This window comes from Nanorana parkeri, unplaced genomic scaffold (assembly GCF_000935625.1).
Source record: "Nanorana parkeri isolate BGI_ZX_2015 unplaced genomic scaffold, ASM93562v1 scaffold244, whole genome shotgun sequence".
Classification (NCBI taxonomy): Eukaryota; Metazoa; Chordata; class Amphibia; order Anura; family Dicroglossidae; genus Nanorana; species Nanorana parkeri.
Window position 1 is genome coordinate 610,116 of NW_017306512.1, and position 18,317 is coordinate 628,432.

Genomic DNA, 18,317 nt, shown 5'->3' on the forward strand with positions numbered 1-18,317 from the left:
TATTCTGATGGCAGCAGCTGTCAGAATACTAAAAACAGCAGATAGGAAGGAAAGCATTAGCTTCTTTGATTGCTGCCATCATTTCAGGGGCGTGCTCTCTTCCTTTTTGTTGCAATGCCCCCCCCATCTGCGGGCACCTCCGTGAAATGACTCTTCAACAGCTAGCATCCAAAGGCATGCGAAGCTGTATGCAGGTACCATCACATACCGATGTACAGCTGCGCACAGCCTTGACTTCTACAATCGGCTTTATGCAGTACTTTTAGCTCTCTGACAGTGGAAATACACCATCATTTACGTTGTAGGTGTTCAGCCACCTGTGTGCAAAGCACTGACGCCTATTAGCTCTATAACAATAAAAATAAACACAGTTCTTTTATTTAGACTTAGTGTGTTCAATTTCTTGATTCTGCATACATGTATGTGCACTAGGCACGTTTCCTCATGTTTAGCTCTGCATCCGCCGGTAACACCGCCAACCACAACGTGGCGACTCTGCTCACATCACAGCGTTACACCGCCCATACTATGGTTGGCAAGAAAGCAGCTGCTCAGAGTTTCCGGAAGTGCGAGACTACGTCATCCTCGGCAAAGATGGCTGCCCCCAGTGTGTAGCAACGTGTGTCTAGTGTGTCTGGGAAAGTGCAAGAAATCAAAACGTAACATAATAATAATTACTGTCAATAGCTACGGATTAATATTTGCTGTAAGCCATGAAGACAAAGTCATCTCACCACAAGTCCGAGAACACGTTTAAGGTAATGTGTTGCCATTGTGCTTACAGAGATCACTTCTAGGGAGACCTGAATTTAGGACTATCTTCACACTCTGCATTATAGTTAATCTCCCCAGACCTTGTGGAACCGAAAACCTCAGTATGGCAGATGAAACTCAGCACCATGTTTTGCTAATTTCTGATCTTTAGTCTGCCACTTGTGTAAACTACTTTGCAAGATTAAACTGTGGCTCCGAAACGGTATACACACACACATTTTGTGTTCATTTTTTCCATATGTTTGTGATGTTTCAGGATATCACTGTTATGTACTGTAGGCCACTAATAGAGATACATGGAATTCTTGTAAGGCTTCATGCTTTCTTAAGCTGGCCACCTTACATACACCTGGTGATACACCTTACAATTATCTGCAGATTTTCTGTGGTCAGATGGAAAAGGTGCAACAGATCCCTCCATCTACACTTAACTGTGTGGATGGAGTAAGCTCCACCTGGGCCAATCTGTTGCACTTTTTCCATCTGACCACAGAAAATCTGCAGATAAATTGTAAGGTGTATGGGCACCTTTTAGGGTCCATTCACAACACATGCGTTGGGGCTGTGCTGGCTGTTGTTTCTAGTGCAGCCCCAACGCAAGACAAGACAGTTTACTTGTCACGGATTGACAACTCTCACACCACTGCATTGCGGTGGGAACGCAATGGCGTGTGCTGAAAAAACTACAGCCTTGCACCCCGCTGTGCCCAGAGTAATTAATGAAATGCCACGTGACATTTCAATAACATTCTTAAAAAAAAAAGTGTACAGTGCGATGTGCCATGCGTTTTGCACAGCAGCTGGTGTAAAGTGGCCCTTAAAGCACATCTCTGTGCAAACCAAAAGAACTACCTTTGCAGTGGGTCTGCCTCTACACTGCAAGGATTAACTGCAGAGAGTGTACAGTGCGATGTGCCAGGCACCACACACCAGCCACTGTGCGTTTTGCACTGCAGCTGGTGTGAAGTGGCCCTTAAAACACATCTCCGTGCAAGCCAAAAAAACTACCTTGGCGGTGGGTCTGCCTCCGCACTGCAAGGGTTAACTGTTCATGAGATTATTGATGGCAATGATTGAATAGTGTAGGCATTACCAGCTGAGTAATGCATAGAAGCATTAAAAATAAATCAAAAACTCCATATTCCGATAGTTGTTTCACCATTCATACTTTTTTTTCGTCTGCAGTTCCAGACATTTTCAGAAAGACTAGCAAATGTGAACATTGATATTATACATCGCATTGACAGAACAGAGAGCTATTCAGAGGTAAGAATTTTTATTTCCGTTGTGTGTCCTCCATATTTTATTCCTCATCTGACTAAACTAAGGCCCTAATTTAAAATAATTTTGAAATCCATGTGGGTAAATGTTTTGTGTCTGTATTGAGAGAATGTAAATATTTTGTACAGTACTATAAACAAAAAATGTGGCAATCAGGACTACTTGAAGTTGTTTTGTGCCTTTTAAAAGTGGTATACTGATTAAAAAATGATTGTTGTTGTTGTTTATCACTTCAGATATAATGACAGAAACAAGAACGGCATATATTTTGACATTTAAGTCACTATACAAGGAGTAGTGATGAACCTGAACCCAGCTCGCCTGAGTCTGCTCAAGCCCGATCAGAACTGTGGCTGTCACCCTCCCCATTAGTTCCCGGCCCCACAGCTATATGTCGCAATTGGGTGGGGAATGCCCTCGCCACAACTGCCACCACTGATCGAGACCGGACAATGGGGTGGTGGTCACAGTATGGAGCAGGCTTAGGCAAACTGGGGTTTCACCAAGCCCATGCTCATCTCTAACCTGCAGCAAAAGATAGAGAATAGGGGTAAAGTAAGGACCAAATGGAAAGTCCAATTTTTCATAAGCCCCCCTGCCCCCCAACACAAATGGCTTTAAAAAGTCATTTGTAGGCAAACAGAATGCCCATACAAAAACCAAAAAAACTTACTTATTTGGACTTGGTCCCATCCCAGAAGGTATAATGACATCACTTATGCCTTCCAGAAATGTTGCAGGCTGGGGCCTGCAAGTAAATTTTTTTTTTTCTGGGCGATCTGTTTGTTTACAAATGGGTTTATAAAGCTATTTGTTTTGAGAAACAGGGGCCTTGCAAAAAACCCGGACCTTCCACACCAAGCTGATTTTTTTTTTCTAGCTTCTGTTATTAGTTTAATGTACTCCATTGCTGCCTAAAGTATCGCTAAAACTAAGTTGGTATCAAAGGGAGCAGCAATAGTGCCGGCCTGGGCAGTAATGGAGCAACTCCCCAGGATAACGATGATGAAGATATCTGAATCAAGAGGTCTACTTCTTGAAGGATGATGGGTATATCTCACTGGTTACAAAATGGTGAAGTGGGCTAGCTGAAGCTAACCATACCCGTTACAATCTGACCGTAAGATCTTTGCACAAGTAACTTTAGATTTACCAAAACTAGGTACTATAAGGACCTGCCGAAAACTATCCAATCAATCTGTATCCAACCAGACAGGCCCTTGCACTACATAATTGTTAGTAGATCTCAAGATGATTGTATAGTTGGATTGTAGTGTGCATGGTGAGCTTTAGGCAGGGTTCACACCATTTTCTGGACCAGATCTTGAACGCAGTGCATTTCAGCGTTTTTACCGTGATTTTGCTACGGATGACATTTTAAAAAAAAATTTCCCGCTTAAAATGGGCTTACAGGTGCTTTTCCAGTGTTCCATGAATTTTTGATGCATTCCAGTGCATTCCAGACCAGACAAAATGAGACATGCAGTATTTTTTTTGGTCTGGTTTGGAACGGACTGCGCTGGTGGGAACAGAGCACAGAAATAGCATAGGCATACATTGGGAGGCATTTTGGGTCTGGAAACGGTCTGGTCTGGAGGTAATCTTGATGTGGTGTGAATGGGCCCTTAGAGATAATCTATCTCTATAATAACTGTGGTGCCTATATATACTTCATCAATATTTTTTCATTGCATATCATATAGCCAGTGTGTAGTCTAGACATGCCGTGTGCATTATATTGGTACACTGCACTGTGGACTTGCAGCAGGAGCATGAAATTCGCATCTTGGTAACTTGGTCTACTTTTTTTTTTCTGGCTGGGAGGTGTGTGTATAGGTCATGTTTTCGAACTGGAGAGCTTGTGTTCCTATAGGAGATTGGTGTTGTCATGCTGTCCTGTATAGTTTCTTTTCCATTTTATGATCTAAAATTGATTGTTGTTTTAATGGACACAAATTATATTGAATTTCTTTTATACAGTTCATAAGTACATATGTTTCCAGTCATTAAAATTTGAATCTGTAAAGCAAGTTTTTAATCATGTAATGTAAGTAAAGCTGCCCATACACTAATCTATTTTTTTTCGTTCAACCCGCGGGCTGAATGGAAAAAATATACCCGATTCCTCCATCCACACTAGCAGCACAAGTCTAATGCAGCGTAAGTCTAAAGTGTTTTGTAAAAGAGCTTTATTTCATTTGCATTCACATTTTGCTTCTACTGTACTGGGTAAAGAGAACATTAAAGCAGAACTCCAGAGAAATGTATTATTAACTCTTGCACTAGGACTACCTCACCACTGCAAAGGTTAACTGCTCGTTTTGGTCTGGGGTGGAAAATAAAGTTATACTCTACTAATACTCTGAGCCAGTCAGCTGTGATAGCACTCCCTCCAACCTCTCTCCTCCTACGCTGGAGCGATTGAATATATACTGTGTATAGAACGTGATGATTTACAGGACATTAGACCACTGCAGCGGAGGGGGAGCGAGTTGGAAGGCACCAGTCTAAGAGCAAGCTGACTCAGAGGATCAAATGAGTATAATTTATTTTATTTTTCTCCCTAGACACAAACGAGCATTTAACCCTTGCAGTGCGGGGGAAGCCCCACTGGAAGGGTTAATTATTTTCCCTGGAGGTCTCCTTTAAATTACAATGTCTTTGAAAAATGCAGTTGTGTAATAACACCAAGAAACAGAATGCATCTAAACATTTTGTTTTTGATCTTTGTGTCTTGTATCTATCTGCTTGTGGTCCCCAATTTGGTTACATGAGAAACATGTGAGAGCAGAAAGCTGTTATAAATCATACTTCTGTACACCGTGCCTTAAAGGAAAGCTGTACTAAGAAAATATTTGGGCTCTGAACGTTCCTTTCAGTCATGCCAATTTCATGACTTTTGCTGGTCCAGAAGCTTCAGTGCTTTGTGTCACCTGAAATAACAATGCAACTCTACCTTCTTTACCTGCTTTCAAGTTTCTACTCAATGACTCAGGAAGTATTATGGCCAGAGGAAGCAAGGTAACAAGCATTTTCAGGAGAAGGTTGGCATTAGCAGCTTCTGGTTTTCTCCCCGTAGTTTTCTTTATTGTATTTTTAAAGCTAACATTTTCCAGCAGTGTGTACCTGATTTCTGTTATTTTGTGCTTGCATTAGGATGTGGAGACATACTTCTTTGAAGGGTTACAGAAATGGCGGGATCTGAACCTTACTGAGAATTTTGGTATGTATTTCAGTGTGACTATTTGTAAGAAAGTGCTGGATTTTTACCCATGTTTGCCTTTGCCAAATGTGAGGTGCCATATGCAGGAGAGATATCTTGCTGAGAATAGAGCAAGTGATCTTCCTATTCTAAGGTACATTGCTTCTGCAAATTTGTTTGGTACTTGACAGATGTCGGCAATGCGGTTAAATCTGTCACTTCTCTAGAAATGAAGGATGATGGATTGGCACTCACCTGCACATAGATATTCCAACAAGTAAGCAAGTCTCTGTGTATAATGTGGAACGCTTGCAACCATTGCTAAACGTATGCTGCACAGTCCTTGCAAATGATACTGGAAGAGAGCACATCGTTTGTAGAGGTGGGGATGTGTATCATCACCCTTAGCCCTCGTTCACACCTGAACGTTTTGTAGCGCGTTCTACGCTCGACGAACGCTCTACAAAACGCTCAAAAATATAAATCCCATTGTATTCAATGGTCTCGTTCCCACCTTGGCGTATTTCCGCCCGTCCCTAACGCGCTACAAAACGGCCCACGCCTGAAAAGGTACAGGTACTACTTTGGGCCGTTTTGTTGCGTGTTTCCATTGGGATACAGCCAAGTAGCCTTTGGAAACGCGCGACGGTCGCGCAACTTTTTTTTACCGCGAATTGCGGTAAAAAAACGCGCGACGGTCGCGCATATGCAATACGCCTAGGTGTGAATGAGACCTTAAGGTGCCCATACACTGTGCAAGTTTTGGGTGGGTTTTGAGGAAATTCGCACAGTGTGTGCCTCTGTCTGCATCCCGTGATCAGCTGATCGAAGGTGCCAGTCAGAAATTCTTCGTTTGATCAGCCATTACGCTGCCCGTTCTGGTCAGGTATTGTGACAGTGGCCGGCTTGCACCTGTCAGAATGCAATGTAAACAAAGGGATTCCTTGATGGACACGCTGTTCGTGTTGATGGGGGAATCAGGTCTATTTTTTTTTGTGTTCAGCCCGCGGGTTAAAGAAAAAAAATAGATTAGTGTATGGCCAGCTTTACACACTTAAAGTTCTGAGGGATCTTTTAGAGTGCTTGGAGGAGGTTCTACCGCATTTCCAGTCTTTCCCAACAGAAAAACAGATACTTTCCTCTCTTAAATAATCTAATTTGCTGTTCCTTCAAAGGCCGTATTATAATTATAGAGGTTGCAGACAACCAAACTATCAAGGTTGCTTGTAGAGGTGATGTAGGACATAAAAAAAAGTACTTAAAGCATCATCTTTCACATAAAACTAAGTAACAACTTAGCTGTATGGTAGTCTCCACACACCTATTGCAAATCTGTAGGTGAAATGAACCCTGTTAAACAAATAAGGGCCATACTTTAGATCAGGGGTAGGCAAACTCCGGCCCTCCAACTGTGGTGCAACTACAAATCTCATTAGGCATTGCAAGACATTGACAGCTGGAGGGCCAGAGTTTGCCCACCCTAGCTTCTAGCCCATTCTCTCCGGTAACGCCACTGAGCCTGGTCGATCAGCCTTAGCTAAAATACATATGGCAACTGTTGTACCTACCAAAGGATTTGTAACGCTGTGTTGCTGGTTTTGTGATGCTCTGCCAGAAAGCATAGCGAGGACTTAGTGCTGCTATGGAAGGTTTTATAGGACGCTGGTATCAAGAGAGAGATAGGTATGCATTTTCTTTGTAGTAATACAATTTATAATGTACTGCATTAAACAGCAGGGTCTTTTAAAATCTGGCTGGAGTTTTGATTTAATCCTTTTCCTGAGTCTATGCCTCTTTGACTAGGTTGACTAACATAAAGTATAGATGAATAAACATGTGATGATTAGAATGCCTTTTTTGTGTGAGGTTAGCGTTACTCATATGCTATATTCATTGACGTGTTTATAGTTTTGTAATCTTCGTATTGATAATCAGTGGTAGCTATGTTAAATCAGATGAGAAATGGAACCATGACCTGAGTCTTTGAGCTGTGTACAGTGCTGGAAATGGGATGTTAAGGAAGTATGGCTTATTACTTCTGTGTAATTACCCTAACGAAACCTGTATGAGTTTTTTATGAGCTGTTAGTGACTCAACTGGTGGTTGTTATGCATCTTTTAACACCCATTTGTGTCAACATTTTGGCCTTTTGTGCTGTTCTATGGGAAGCATTTGAAATTTGTTGAGAACGCTGTGCAAAGAAAGAATACTCGTTAATATCCCATGTACATATTTTATAGACATGGTTTGGGAAGCAGAAAAAAACCCAAACAAATGTAGCACACAGGACAAGATGACGTTCTCTTGTGCTTATGACTTAACACAGAACTGTGGGCTTCATTTTTATTAACCCTTGCAGTGCGGATACCCTGGCACTGCAAAGGTGAACTGCTCGTTTTCGTCCAGGGACACCCTGGCACTGCAAGGGTTAACCACTCGTTTTCGTCTAGAGACTAAAATAAAAAAAGTTATACTCACCCGATTCTTTGAGCTGGCTGGCTTGCTTTTAGACTGGACCTTCCAGCAACGCTCCGCTGCAGTGGTCCAAGGATCCTTGGGTCATCACATCCAATACACTGTAGACATGAGGACGCCGAGGGACATAACTATCGCTGCAGCGTAGAAGAGGCTGGAGGGAACACTATGACTGCCAGCTGGCTCCAATGTTCCGGTGAGTATAACTTTTTTTAGTCCCTAGAAAAAAATTAGCAGGTAAATCTTGCAGTGACATTTGGTACAGAACTACAAGTATAGGGCTGTTGTTTAGGAGTCATCCGCTACTAGCAATTAAAGAACACAAAGTGAAAGTTAATCACATAAGAAGTTTTTTTAGTTAACAACACAGTGTCAGAATCATGTGCTACCGTATCTGTTCTTATGCAGAAGGTTTGCTTTTTAGTTTTAAAATGGAGTACATGCTTGTCTTGTATCACAATATACCTAAAGCTGACCATACACTACTTTAATGACATCCTGATTCCTACTGAATTGGCCACAAATCGAGCCGTGGGTGGCTTTTTTGCACATAGTGATGTGAGAAATCAAAATCTGGGCAAAACGTTTATCAACCCTTGCAGCGATGCTTTACTCCACCTTCACTACACATTTTCATATGTTATATAGATGCCACACAAACCAGTTTGTAATTTGATCTATTAAGTCAAATTCAGGTACTTACACTAATTACATATAAAAGTGCACCTAATTCTTTTGTTAATATATAACTGCAGTAATTGGTGTTTTTGTTTTTTTTAAAAAGAAGAACTCTTGGCAAAACCTTTATAACCCTCGCAGTGTGGCTACCCCCGCACTGCAAGGGTTAATTGCTTGTTTTTATCTAGGTGCAACTGCTCCAGATTTTGTCTGCTCCAGTAGTGATAAATACCCCGTGTATTGAAAGTGATGATTTACTGGAACTTAGACTGTTGCAGAAGATGGGGGAGAGAGGCTGGAAGGACCAGTCTTAAGAGCAAGCCGAGAGAGAGAATATATTTCTTTTTCTTAGCGCCACGGCTAAAGGGTTAATAAAAGTTTTGCCTGGAGTGCTTCTTTAAATCTACTTAAAGTTCAGCTTTAAAGTAACCAGGTCATCAGAGGGCCAAGTAGGTTACCTGTAAAAGAATCGTAAATATACTTATCTTTTGAGCACGGAAATGCACATGTATCCTGTTTTTGAAGGTGTAAATTCCTCTGGGGGGGAATTTATCAAAACTCGAGCAGAAAGAATCTGGAGCAGTTGCCCATGGCAACCAATCAGCTTCTCTCTTCAGTTTGTTCAGTTAAGCTTTGAAAATAAGCAAGAAGCTGATTGGTTGCCATGCACAGCTGCTCCGAATTTTGTCTGCTCCAGTTATGGTAAATTTTCCTCAGTGTGTCCCTGCTGGCATCTAGGCACGTTTCTACGAACTCCCCAAGATTTTGTTTGCTTGTATTCTCGGTCATTAGGATGTAATACTGTGCTAAACTCTCGAACGATTAAGTGTGGAATGTGAATAAATCCATAACAGTATTTAGTAGCGTACAGAGGTTCCTGGATCAGTAAGGTTATCTGTTAGTAATCAAATGGCACAGACAATGACTGTTTGTTTGTTTTTCAGGAACATTCTACCGAGAAGTATCCAGTAAATGCCAGTCATTCCATCTGCTGGTTTACCATCAGAATGCCATAGTCCAAAGTCTGAAGAACCACTTACAAGTGAAGAACAGCCTTGCCTACCAGCCACTGCTTGAGTATGTGTACAATTCTTGTTGTAATATAGTCACTTCTTCACTCTAGTTCAATTTGTGTATCTAATCATCAAATGGTCTTTCTTTTTATTCATGTAGACAACATAAGTTTCTTTTTAGACTACAGTTGTGTGGGTAATATGTATTTTTTCTAGCTGTGTGCATGGGATGCATGAGCATGTTTATTATGTGTTAAGTTAAAACATTTTCTTATAGTTTTAGATCGTGTGGGGAAGGGTTAGAACAGATTTTCTTTGGTAGAGTAGGCTAAGGCTAGAACACCTGTCAGATTTTAATTCTATCTTCTGTTGCAGATGTTTCCTCACTTCCTGTTTTGTGGAACTGTTGTCAGCAGAAAAGAAAGTGAGGCTAAATCTTTCTTAAGCTGGCCATACACCTATAGATTATCTGCAGATTTTCTATGGTCAAATGGAAAAAGTGCAACAGATTCCTCTATCTATGCTGAACTGTGTGGATGGTGGAATCTCCCACTTATACCGGAATCTCCCACTCTTAATATACCGGAACAATGCCTGCATCCAATCAGATTGTTCAGGTATTTTGAGAGCCAGCGGGGCCAACTAGCAAGATACTAAAGCTTGGCCCAGTGGGAGATTCCTCCATCCACACAGTTTAGTGTAATGGAGGAATCTGTTGCACTTTTTACATCTAACCATAGAAAATCTGCAGATAATCTACAGGTGTATGGCCAGCTTTATAGAGCTCTGGATAGCAGAAACAAATAGAAAGGAGTTCCATTCCTTCCCCACTCTATCCAAAGCTAAAGAAATACACAGACAAACCCTTGTGGTAATACTCCTGTAATTGACATTATTTATTGTACGGGTACTGTATGTCTTAACTGGGTAATAAGATGTACTGAGTCTTAGGTATAATGCAATGTACAGAACAGAAAATCTATTTTTTTTTTCTGTATATACAACATGTTTTTTCATTATGGTATAGTTATGCTTGTGTTTTATCCCATACAGTTTGGTGGTCCAGCTGGCCCGAGATCTTCAGGCTGACTTTTATCCACACTTTCAAGACTTTTTCAAAGCTATCTCTTCTTTGCTGGACACAAAGGACACTCAGTTGATAGAATGGGTATTTACATCCTTGTCTTACCTGTACAAGTACCTTTGGAGGATGATGGTGAAGGACATGCCTACAATATACAGGTGCCCAGAAAAACAGCTTTTTATGTTTTCTACCTTTTCGGATTCTGTTATTACACTTTGATAGATAACACTAGAAAATGTGTGCCAGTTCCAGAAAGGAAAATGTTGGAAATATAGCAAGCAATGCTACAGAAGGGTCTTAGGTAGCAATACATGCTTCAGAATAATGTGAGTGAAAAGACATCAGGCAGTAGGTGTAGGAGAGGAGTGCAGTATATGCAGAAGAGAAGTACAGAAGTATATGGAGAAGAGAAGTATAGAGGGTGTGACAGTGGGCACTATGCGCAGGAGGGTATGACAGTGTACAGGATGTGCAGTAGAAGAGTTTGGGGTGGTATGACAGGGGCAGTATGTGCAGGAGAGGTGAGTGGAGGATATGTCGTACCCCCCCGCCGCCGTATGTGGAGGAGAGTATATGTCATGGGGAGGTCCAATCTGACCACCCGTGTGAAAGGGGACTTAGGCATTATATTATTACAAGAGAACTATGGGGTAACCTTTTTATCCCATAGTTCTCTTTAGGGTCACAGGAGGACATATACTAACCTCCTCCCGTGACCCAAAGCTCAGTATATAGCGCGCTAATGCCCGCTATATACTGAGAGTACTGCAGCCGGGACGGATCCCGACAATACTCTCGAGATCCGCCCAGGTGGCTGTCTGCCCGCCCCCTCTCCCCTGTCCATTCTTCCAGTCAGCGTTGGAGGGTCAGAGAGGGAAATCCATGCGGGGAGTGGTGACTAATAGTCACCACTCTCTGTAGGGAGGTGACTGGGAAGTGAGCGAGCGACGGTATGTGTTCACTCACTTCCCTATCCATAGAGCTGACTTGTGACAGTTGCATTGTCACACGTCGGCTCTAACTATGAGGATGAGTGTAAATAACTCACCTCATAGTTCTCCTTTTAAGGATACTAAAATGTCTAGAATGCTTTAAAGGTCACTGATATTTTTATTTCTACGTGTACAGGATTGTGTATATTCTAATAGTGTTTCCGTGTAGAAAGTGAGCATCCTCAATGTTTTTTTTTTTTTTCTTCTGATAACTCAGTTTGTACAGCACTCTGCTTGCCCATCACAAAGCACATATCCGAAATTTTGCTGCAGAGAGTTTTGCATTCTTAATGAGGAAGGTAAGTCGCCTGTGACCAGTACACACCCAAACAAAGTAGTGTTGTTTTGTCACATTATAATATTCTGTGATAGGGCTATTACCAAGCAAATGCAAAACGTGTAGTAGAAAAAAGGTAAACAAATTCAACTCGCACAGTTTTAGAAGTTTTGTAGGCTGATCATTCACTGGCCAGTTTCACAGGAAATGAAGAATTGTTAAACCAAACTGTGATCATTGTAGATACAAAAATTATTGCAATCAAGTGATGGCACTGGGACAGGCAGGGCCGGATTCCCGGCAAGGCCACCGAGGCCCGGCCTTGGGGGGGCACTGAGCAGAGGGGCGGCACGGGTTTGAATTACCCGACAACCGGAACATGGAGTTCCGGGCGGTAATTTACTTTCTACATATAGCCCTGCTTTGCACAAGCAGGACTAAATGTAGAATAGGAGAAATACATTATAAAAAAATAAAAAAAGTAAAGATGACAAGATAAATAAAAATGTAAAAAGTGATAAAAAAGTAGAGAAAAAAAACCATTAAAAAATTCAAACCAACCCTGCCACCCCTGCTATCTGGTTGGCATTCTCCTTGGCAGGGGGAGCACTGCCGAACCCGGCCTTGGGGCGGCAGGGAGGGTAAATCCGGTCCTGGGGACAAATAGTTATTCAAAGCTAGAAGTAGTTAGCCACATTCAACTGGATTTGTTCTGTAATGTTGAAGACATTGAAGCTTATCCAAGCCACTCACTTTCTCAGTTCTAATGAGCAATAGAAACTCACTCTGGTATTTACATCCACACACACCCCTCAGTCCAATCTCCGATATTTATTATCTAAGTACGGGATGGGACATGTTAAAGTTGTGGAACCACCCTGTTATAGTTGCATAATCCCATCTTTGGTGTCAAGAAAGCTTCATAGGTTTTAATCCCTCGTTTTCATTGCTGGAGGTGTAAATTGTTAAAAGAGTATTATATGTGCAAGAGAGATGGTGTTGAAGGCGCACACCTCTGTGCAAGGGTGGTGGTTCTAGTTTGATGTAGATCATCTTTCACACCTTTTGTGAACCAGTTCCTCTCACTGTCCAAAATATGCACCTCACTGTCTACGAAAGGATGTCCAAGTGACATTAAACTGAGGAGATAAATCTTAAAAATGCATTCAAGTACCTTAACTAATACAGCCTATTTGTGTATTTTTGGCTATAGATCCTCAAATCATCCCTGAATGCATGCTGGCACTGTCCTTCATTTTTGAGGGTGGCTACATTTGTTCCTCATGTTCCCTGTGTGTGTTGAAAAGTAGCCACTGCTCCAAAGCTCGCTCCTGGAATTCAGAGATGATTTGAGGATCTACAGCTGAGTGATACACAAATAAGGTACATTTTTGTTAATAGGTAAGATGCTTGAATGCATTATTAAGATTTACCTCCTCAGTTTACTGTCACTTAATGATGTAGGAAAAATACTGAGTTTTGACTGGTAGAATTTGCTCTCCGATGTTGGTCCATTCGTTTAGTCTCCCCAATGTACAGGTCTTTGCATTCCTGACTACACTGCACTGCATATACCAATATTTGCTGACACTCATCAGGCCTGAAGACGTGGTTTGGATAAGCTGCGGAGCACCTTAAACAATACAGGGCTGCGCATGACTACTATTGGCTATACCATGACCTGGATAAATGAGAACATTCACAGACACATCTGTCAAAGGTTTTTCTGGCTTTTGGGTAAATCATTCTTCCCAGATGAAGAAACACTCACCCGATCACCCGTTCCTCGATCCTGCAGCAGTAACCGCTCCACTCTCCCCACCTCTGGCTGTAGAATGTCCCTCTGCGTCTTCACATCTAATAGACCTGTATAGACATGATGACGTCACAGGTCCTTAGACTGCTGGAGCCCGGGGGAGAAGAGGCTACAGAGACCGGCCTAGCAGCCAGGTGGGACAGAGAATGGGGTGAGTATATCTTTTTTATTTTAGACCCTAGATCCGAATGAGCACCTAACCCTTGCAGTGTGGGGGTAGTCTTACTGCAAGGGCTAATTTTTCATATGCTCAGTTTTTTTGCAAATCAACATCATGCAAATCACATAAGGCAATTGAATTTATGTCACAATTTTTTTTTTTTACTTTTGATGTTTTAGCTATAGACTGATTGTTAGATCTTTGTTAAAATCTTCTGAAAAAAGAGAGTATAGATGTCCAGTCATAAGAAGATCTCAGGACTTGAAATTCTCATAGTAAATCTTTAGAGTATGAATATTGTGCATCCATTGAATCCAATCTTTACTTGCAGAGTTGCCACTGAGAGTCTTAATCATCCATCACTTCCTGAGGTTGTCAGATTCCTGTATCTCCTTACTGCTCACTATGCCCCCCCCCTTTCATCCCAGCTACTACAGTATTACTTTGTCCCCTTACATCTGTAGGGGCATACTAGTAATGTTACAGGCAGTAGGGAGACACGGGCAGCTGACACCCCCAGTAGTGTTGGATGCCTAAAACTCGATGCACGCCTCTGGCTCTCCACAACAATGGTAAGTATTGTAAAGGATTTTTGCAGTTCTCTGTTTATATAAACTTTTTTTAATGACACCATGGTGCCTTTTAAATATGTATGTGCCCTTGTTTGATTTTACAACCAGGTATACGTAAATTATGCTTTCTTTTATAAGTAAAAACAAAATTCTTATCTTGTGGTTTTTTCCTTTTGCCAGCCCAAATTTTCAAAATGATTTGTTATTTTTGTTTTAGGTACCTGATTTTAATGGACTGTTAAACCTCATGTTTCGGGACCTTAATGAACATCCCCAGAAGGTGGAAGGCTTAGGGCAGCTACTGTTTGAAATGTGCAGGGGGGTCAGACACATGTTTCACTCTTGTGCCACAAAGGTAATTAACTATGTATTATTAGATGTGTAAAAGATAGCAGAATGGTGACTACTTTTTCAACAGCAGCCCTTCAAGATAGAATAATTAAAACACAGAATAATCTGTGCGTTCCCACAAAGTTAAGAAACAAATTTTTTGTGTAATTACGGGGCATCCTCGGGCTTCCTCTGCACTGCTTACCCGAACTTCCAGGTGGGGAAGAATGCACTCATGATGTCACTTTGGATTACATGTCCTATCAATCATTGTGCCTTATTTATAAAATTTCTAGATATGGTAACTCTGCCTGTGTCAACACATGCATGCAACACTACACCCACGAGAAGCACCCTCGCACCTCCTCCATGGATAGTGATTGACAGCTGCCCCCGAGGCAGCACCTCCATAGCTGCTGTTAATAATTTCCTTTGGAAGAGTGTCTTGTATTTTATCCTCTCTGGTTGCCTGTGCACGTTGGTGCAGGCAGCTTCATGACATCCCCCTGTAGTTCGATGGAGGGAACGTGCATGAAAACAGGGCTCCGTGGGACCCTGCATGTGGAAGGAGCCACCCTAAAAGATAAAATATAGACTAGCGCCAAAGGGACCAGCAGAATAGGGAGGTGAAGGATTTGCTTACGTCAATAGGAAGCTGAATACATTGTACATTTTTACATCAGCAGTAAGAATTGCAGGATTAATGTCACTTCAACCAGTGTGATTTATGTTGGCAACAACCATGTAACAATCTTACAGTGAAATGGCCACAAGAATTGATTTCCTGTTGTAAAAAGCACGTAAATGTTACAAACCCAGAGATCTACAAAGATGTTTTTTTTTTTTTTTTAATTGCTCAAATTCCTGTATATGCTTGCTAGTGGTCTTCAGAAGTTAGTTCCTCGTTATAGCATCCAGTCATGTCACAATCATTTCTTGCACTATAAATTGGATACCATGATAGTTTTAGGAAAAAATACACTAAGAATAATGTTACTGCGCACAAAAACAATATAATACCCATTTTTTTTTTGTAAAATAGAAAAGATGGTGTTGCCTTGGGTAAATGAATACCGTACATGTCAACTGATCATCATTTAACAGTTAACAATTATGGCCCTAGAATTATTGCCCTCGCTCAGTTTGCGGCAATATGTACCGTGTGCTGCAATTGTTTTTCATGCACGTGGGAGCAGAAGGCTGTAATTTGTTTATCTGATCTTGTAAGTAATACAAGACCATGTTATTTTTTGCTTAATAATGCTCAAATTATCTTTCTTAGGGGCATGTTTTCTCTCATTGCACTGTACACATGTTGTACACTCATTGTATGAACTTCCTGTGGATGTGTGCACCCTTCTGCAACAGCAGTTTTATTGCGTTGACTACAGCAAAATGTGCCAGAGCACCGTGCATGGGAACAGCTGTTTAGTAGTCCAAATCGAAAGCACACACGAAAGGGTGACCACACTGCTTCTTAACTGAGTAAACATTGTAACCTTAAGATGGGAAGTGTCTGTGGGTACTATTTGCTGGCATCTTTTATTTAAAATCATGACAGGTCAGAACCTGCCGCCCGGCTTCCTGATTGATCAGGAAGCCAGGCTGCCTAGCAGTGTCGCTAGGCAGCATGAAGCCAGCTTCCTAGCCAATCAAGAAGCTAGGAGGCGTGTCATGACTTGCCGCCCAGCTTCATGATTGGTCAGGAAGCCCGGCTGCCTCGCAGTGTTGCTAGGCAGTGTGAAGCCGACTTTCTAGCCAATCAGGAAGCCAGGTGCCAGGTCAATGACCCACCACCCTGCTTACTGTTTGGCTGGGAAGCCGGCTTCAAGCTCCCCTTTCGCAGCTCAGCCGGTCAGAGGGAATCTCCCTCTGGCCAGAAGTTCTATTATCGTGGTAAGTAACGGAGCATTTGGCCAAGTACAAGTACTCACCCAAATGCACAGTATCGGCACCGATACCAGTATCAGTGCATCCCTACCTCTTAATTTATTTGTAAATGTTACATACTTATTTTTATATGGTATAAATATTGTCTATGTTTGGCAGGCATTGCGCATGGTTCTACAGAAGATTGGACCAGTGACAGAAATTGAAGAACAGTTGCCTTGGACTTTAGTAGGCGAGGCGCTGAAACATTTTGTGGCGTCAGCTACTTCTTCCATTAACATAGAACACTTGCAACCACTTTTTACTAATATTCAGGTATGGTTGTATATGTCAAGATGACAATCTTTCTTCTGATTTTTGCTGTATAGCATAATAGGCCCACTCAGAGAATCCTTTCAATCATTTATTATGCAATTATTCAATGTAAATCATACCTAAAATAGAAGAAGCTGTGCATATAAATTTCAGTTTGTTGAAATGTTACCTTTTCGCTGTTCCCGGAACCATTGCAAGTATTCCACATCTCTGGGTATGTGGACTATCTGCTTCTCCACTGCACACTATGGAAGGAGGACGTGCAAACTGGTGGGAGAAAACACTGCATGCTCTGTGGGTAAAGTACCGATATTTGCAGTGGCCAGGGAGCAGTGAAGTAGCAGCGTTTCAACAGATGGATCCTTGAAAAAGTAAGTAGGTTGCCTTTTCTATTACAGATATGTTTTAACATACTCACAGTTACTTTAAAGACGTCACGTCACTAACATCCTACTCTCCTCACATCCACTATGTTATAAAAAAAAACCCCTAAGTTTGCACTGTGGTCATGTAGAGTTGTGTGTAAACAAAACCTTATCCCCTACTGCACACCTTTCAGAGAAATGCAGGATTTTGTGAGCAAGGGAGAGAAGGAGATGACTGCAACATAGTGCAGTGTAAATAGAGTTCAGTTAACATTTCTTACACCTAGTTTGCCCTTTTGTATAATAGTCATGGTTATCACACCTTTTTATATGTTTGAACATACACATATTGAAACACATCAGAGTGGTTATTATTTTGGATGGGTACATTGCAGCTACATTTCTGGAGTTTATACGTTGTCAAAAAATACGGGGAACAAAGGGAGCTACGCAAAATACAGTAAAAGTAAACACCAAACTCCAGGGTTTCAATAAAACTATGTTACACTAGAAAATCCCCTATGCACAGAAAAAACGGCGCACAGTGCAGAGGGTAAACATGACTGCCAGGAAACTAGCATTTGCAGAATGTGAAGTAAGATTGGCAGCATCCATGTCTCTTTCAGAAAAGATTTCCTTTAAGTGGTTGGAGGTAGATAAGAGACATGCTTGTGGTCCTTAGAAAGTCCTAGTTCAGTTAGAAAGTAACTGGGCTTGGTTAACATAAGTCTGGGCATATGAAATATCTTTAAATAAGCTAAAGGAAATCTTTGAAATTATGCTTGATGATAAACTGTGTGCTTTTGGATCTCTGGAGGCAACGCAGTACAATAGGCCTATACATTTTTCACTTGTTAGAACAGAAAGGAAATTGATTGATGGGAATGGAATCGGTTCAGTTTGAACCGTGAAATGACAAGTTGTCTGAGAGATCTTAAGTGAGTTTATTTTTGTATAAAATCTATTAGCTCTAATAATTAGAAAAATATATTTGAATGGGGATTGTTAGTGGCTTAGTCATGGAGAGGGCTCTTGTGTGGCTTGGCTGTACCGTATATACTCGAGTATAAGCCGAGATTTTCAGCCCATTTTT

General features: G+C 41.5%; 1 protein-coding gene across 1 annotated transcript in view; it reads left to right on the plus strand.

The window, feature by feature from the left end:
* Positions 1 to 713: 713 nt before the first annotated feature.
* Positions 714 to 18,317, plus strand: part of UTP20 (UTP20, small subunit processome component) — a 100,588-nt gene continuing 82,984 nt past the window's right edge. The window contains 8 exon segments of the mRNA XM_018556648.1: positions 714 to 758; positions 1,960 to 2,040; positions 5,212 to 5,278; positions 9,355 to 9,487; positions 10,477 to 10,665; positions 11,717 to 11,798; positions 14,542 to 14,679; positions 16,704 to 16,859. Of these exon segments, the coding sequence (XP_018412150.1) occupies positions 714 to 758; positions 1,960 to 2,040; positions 5,212 to 5,278; positions 9,355 to 9,487; positions 10,477 to 10,665; positions 11,717 to 11,798; positions 14,542 to 14,679; positions 16,704 to 16,859 (891 nt within the window).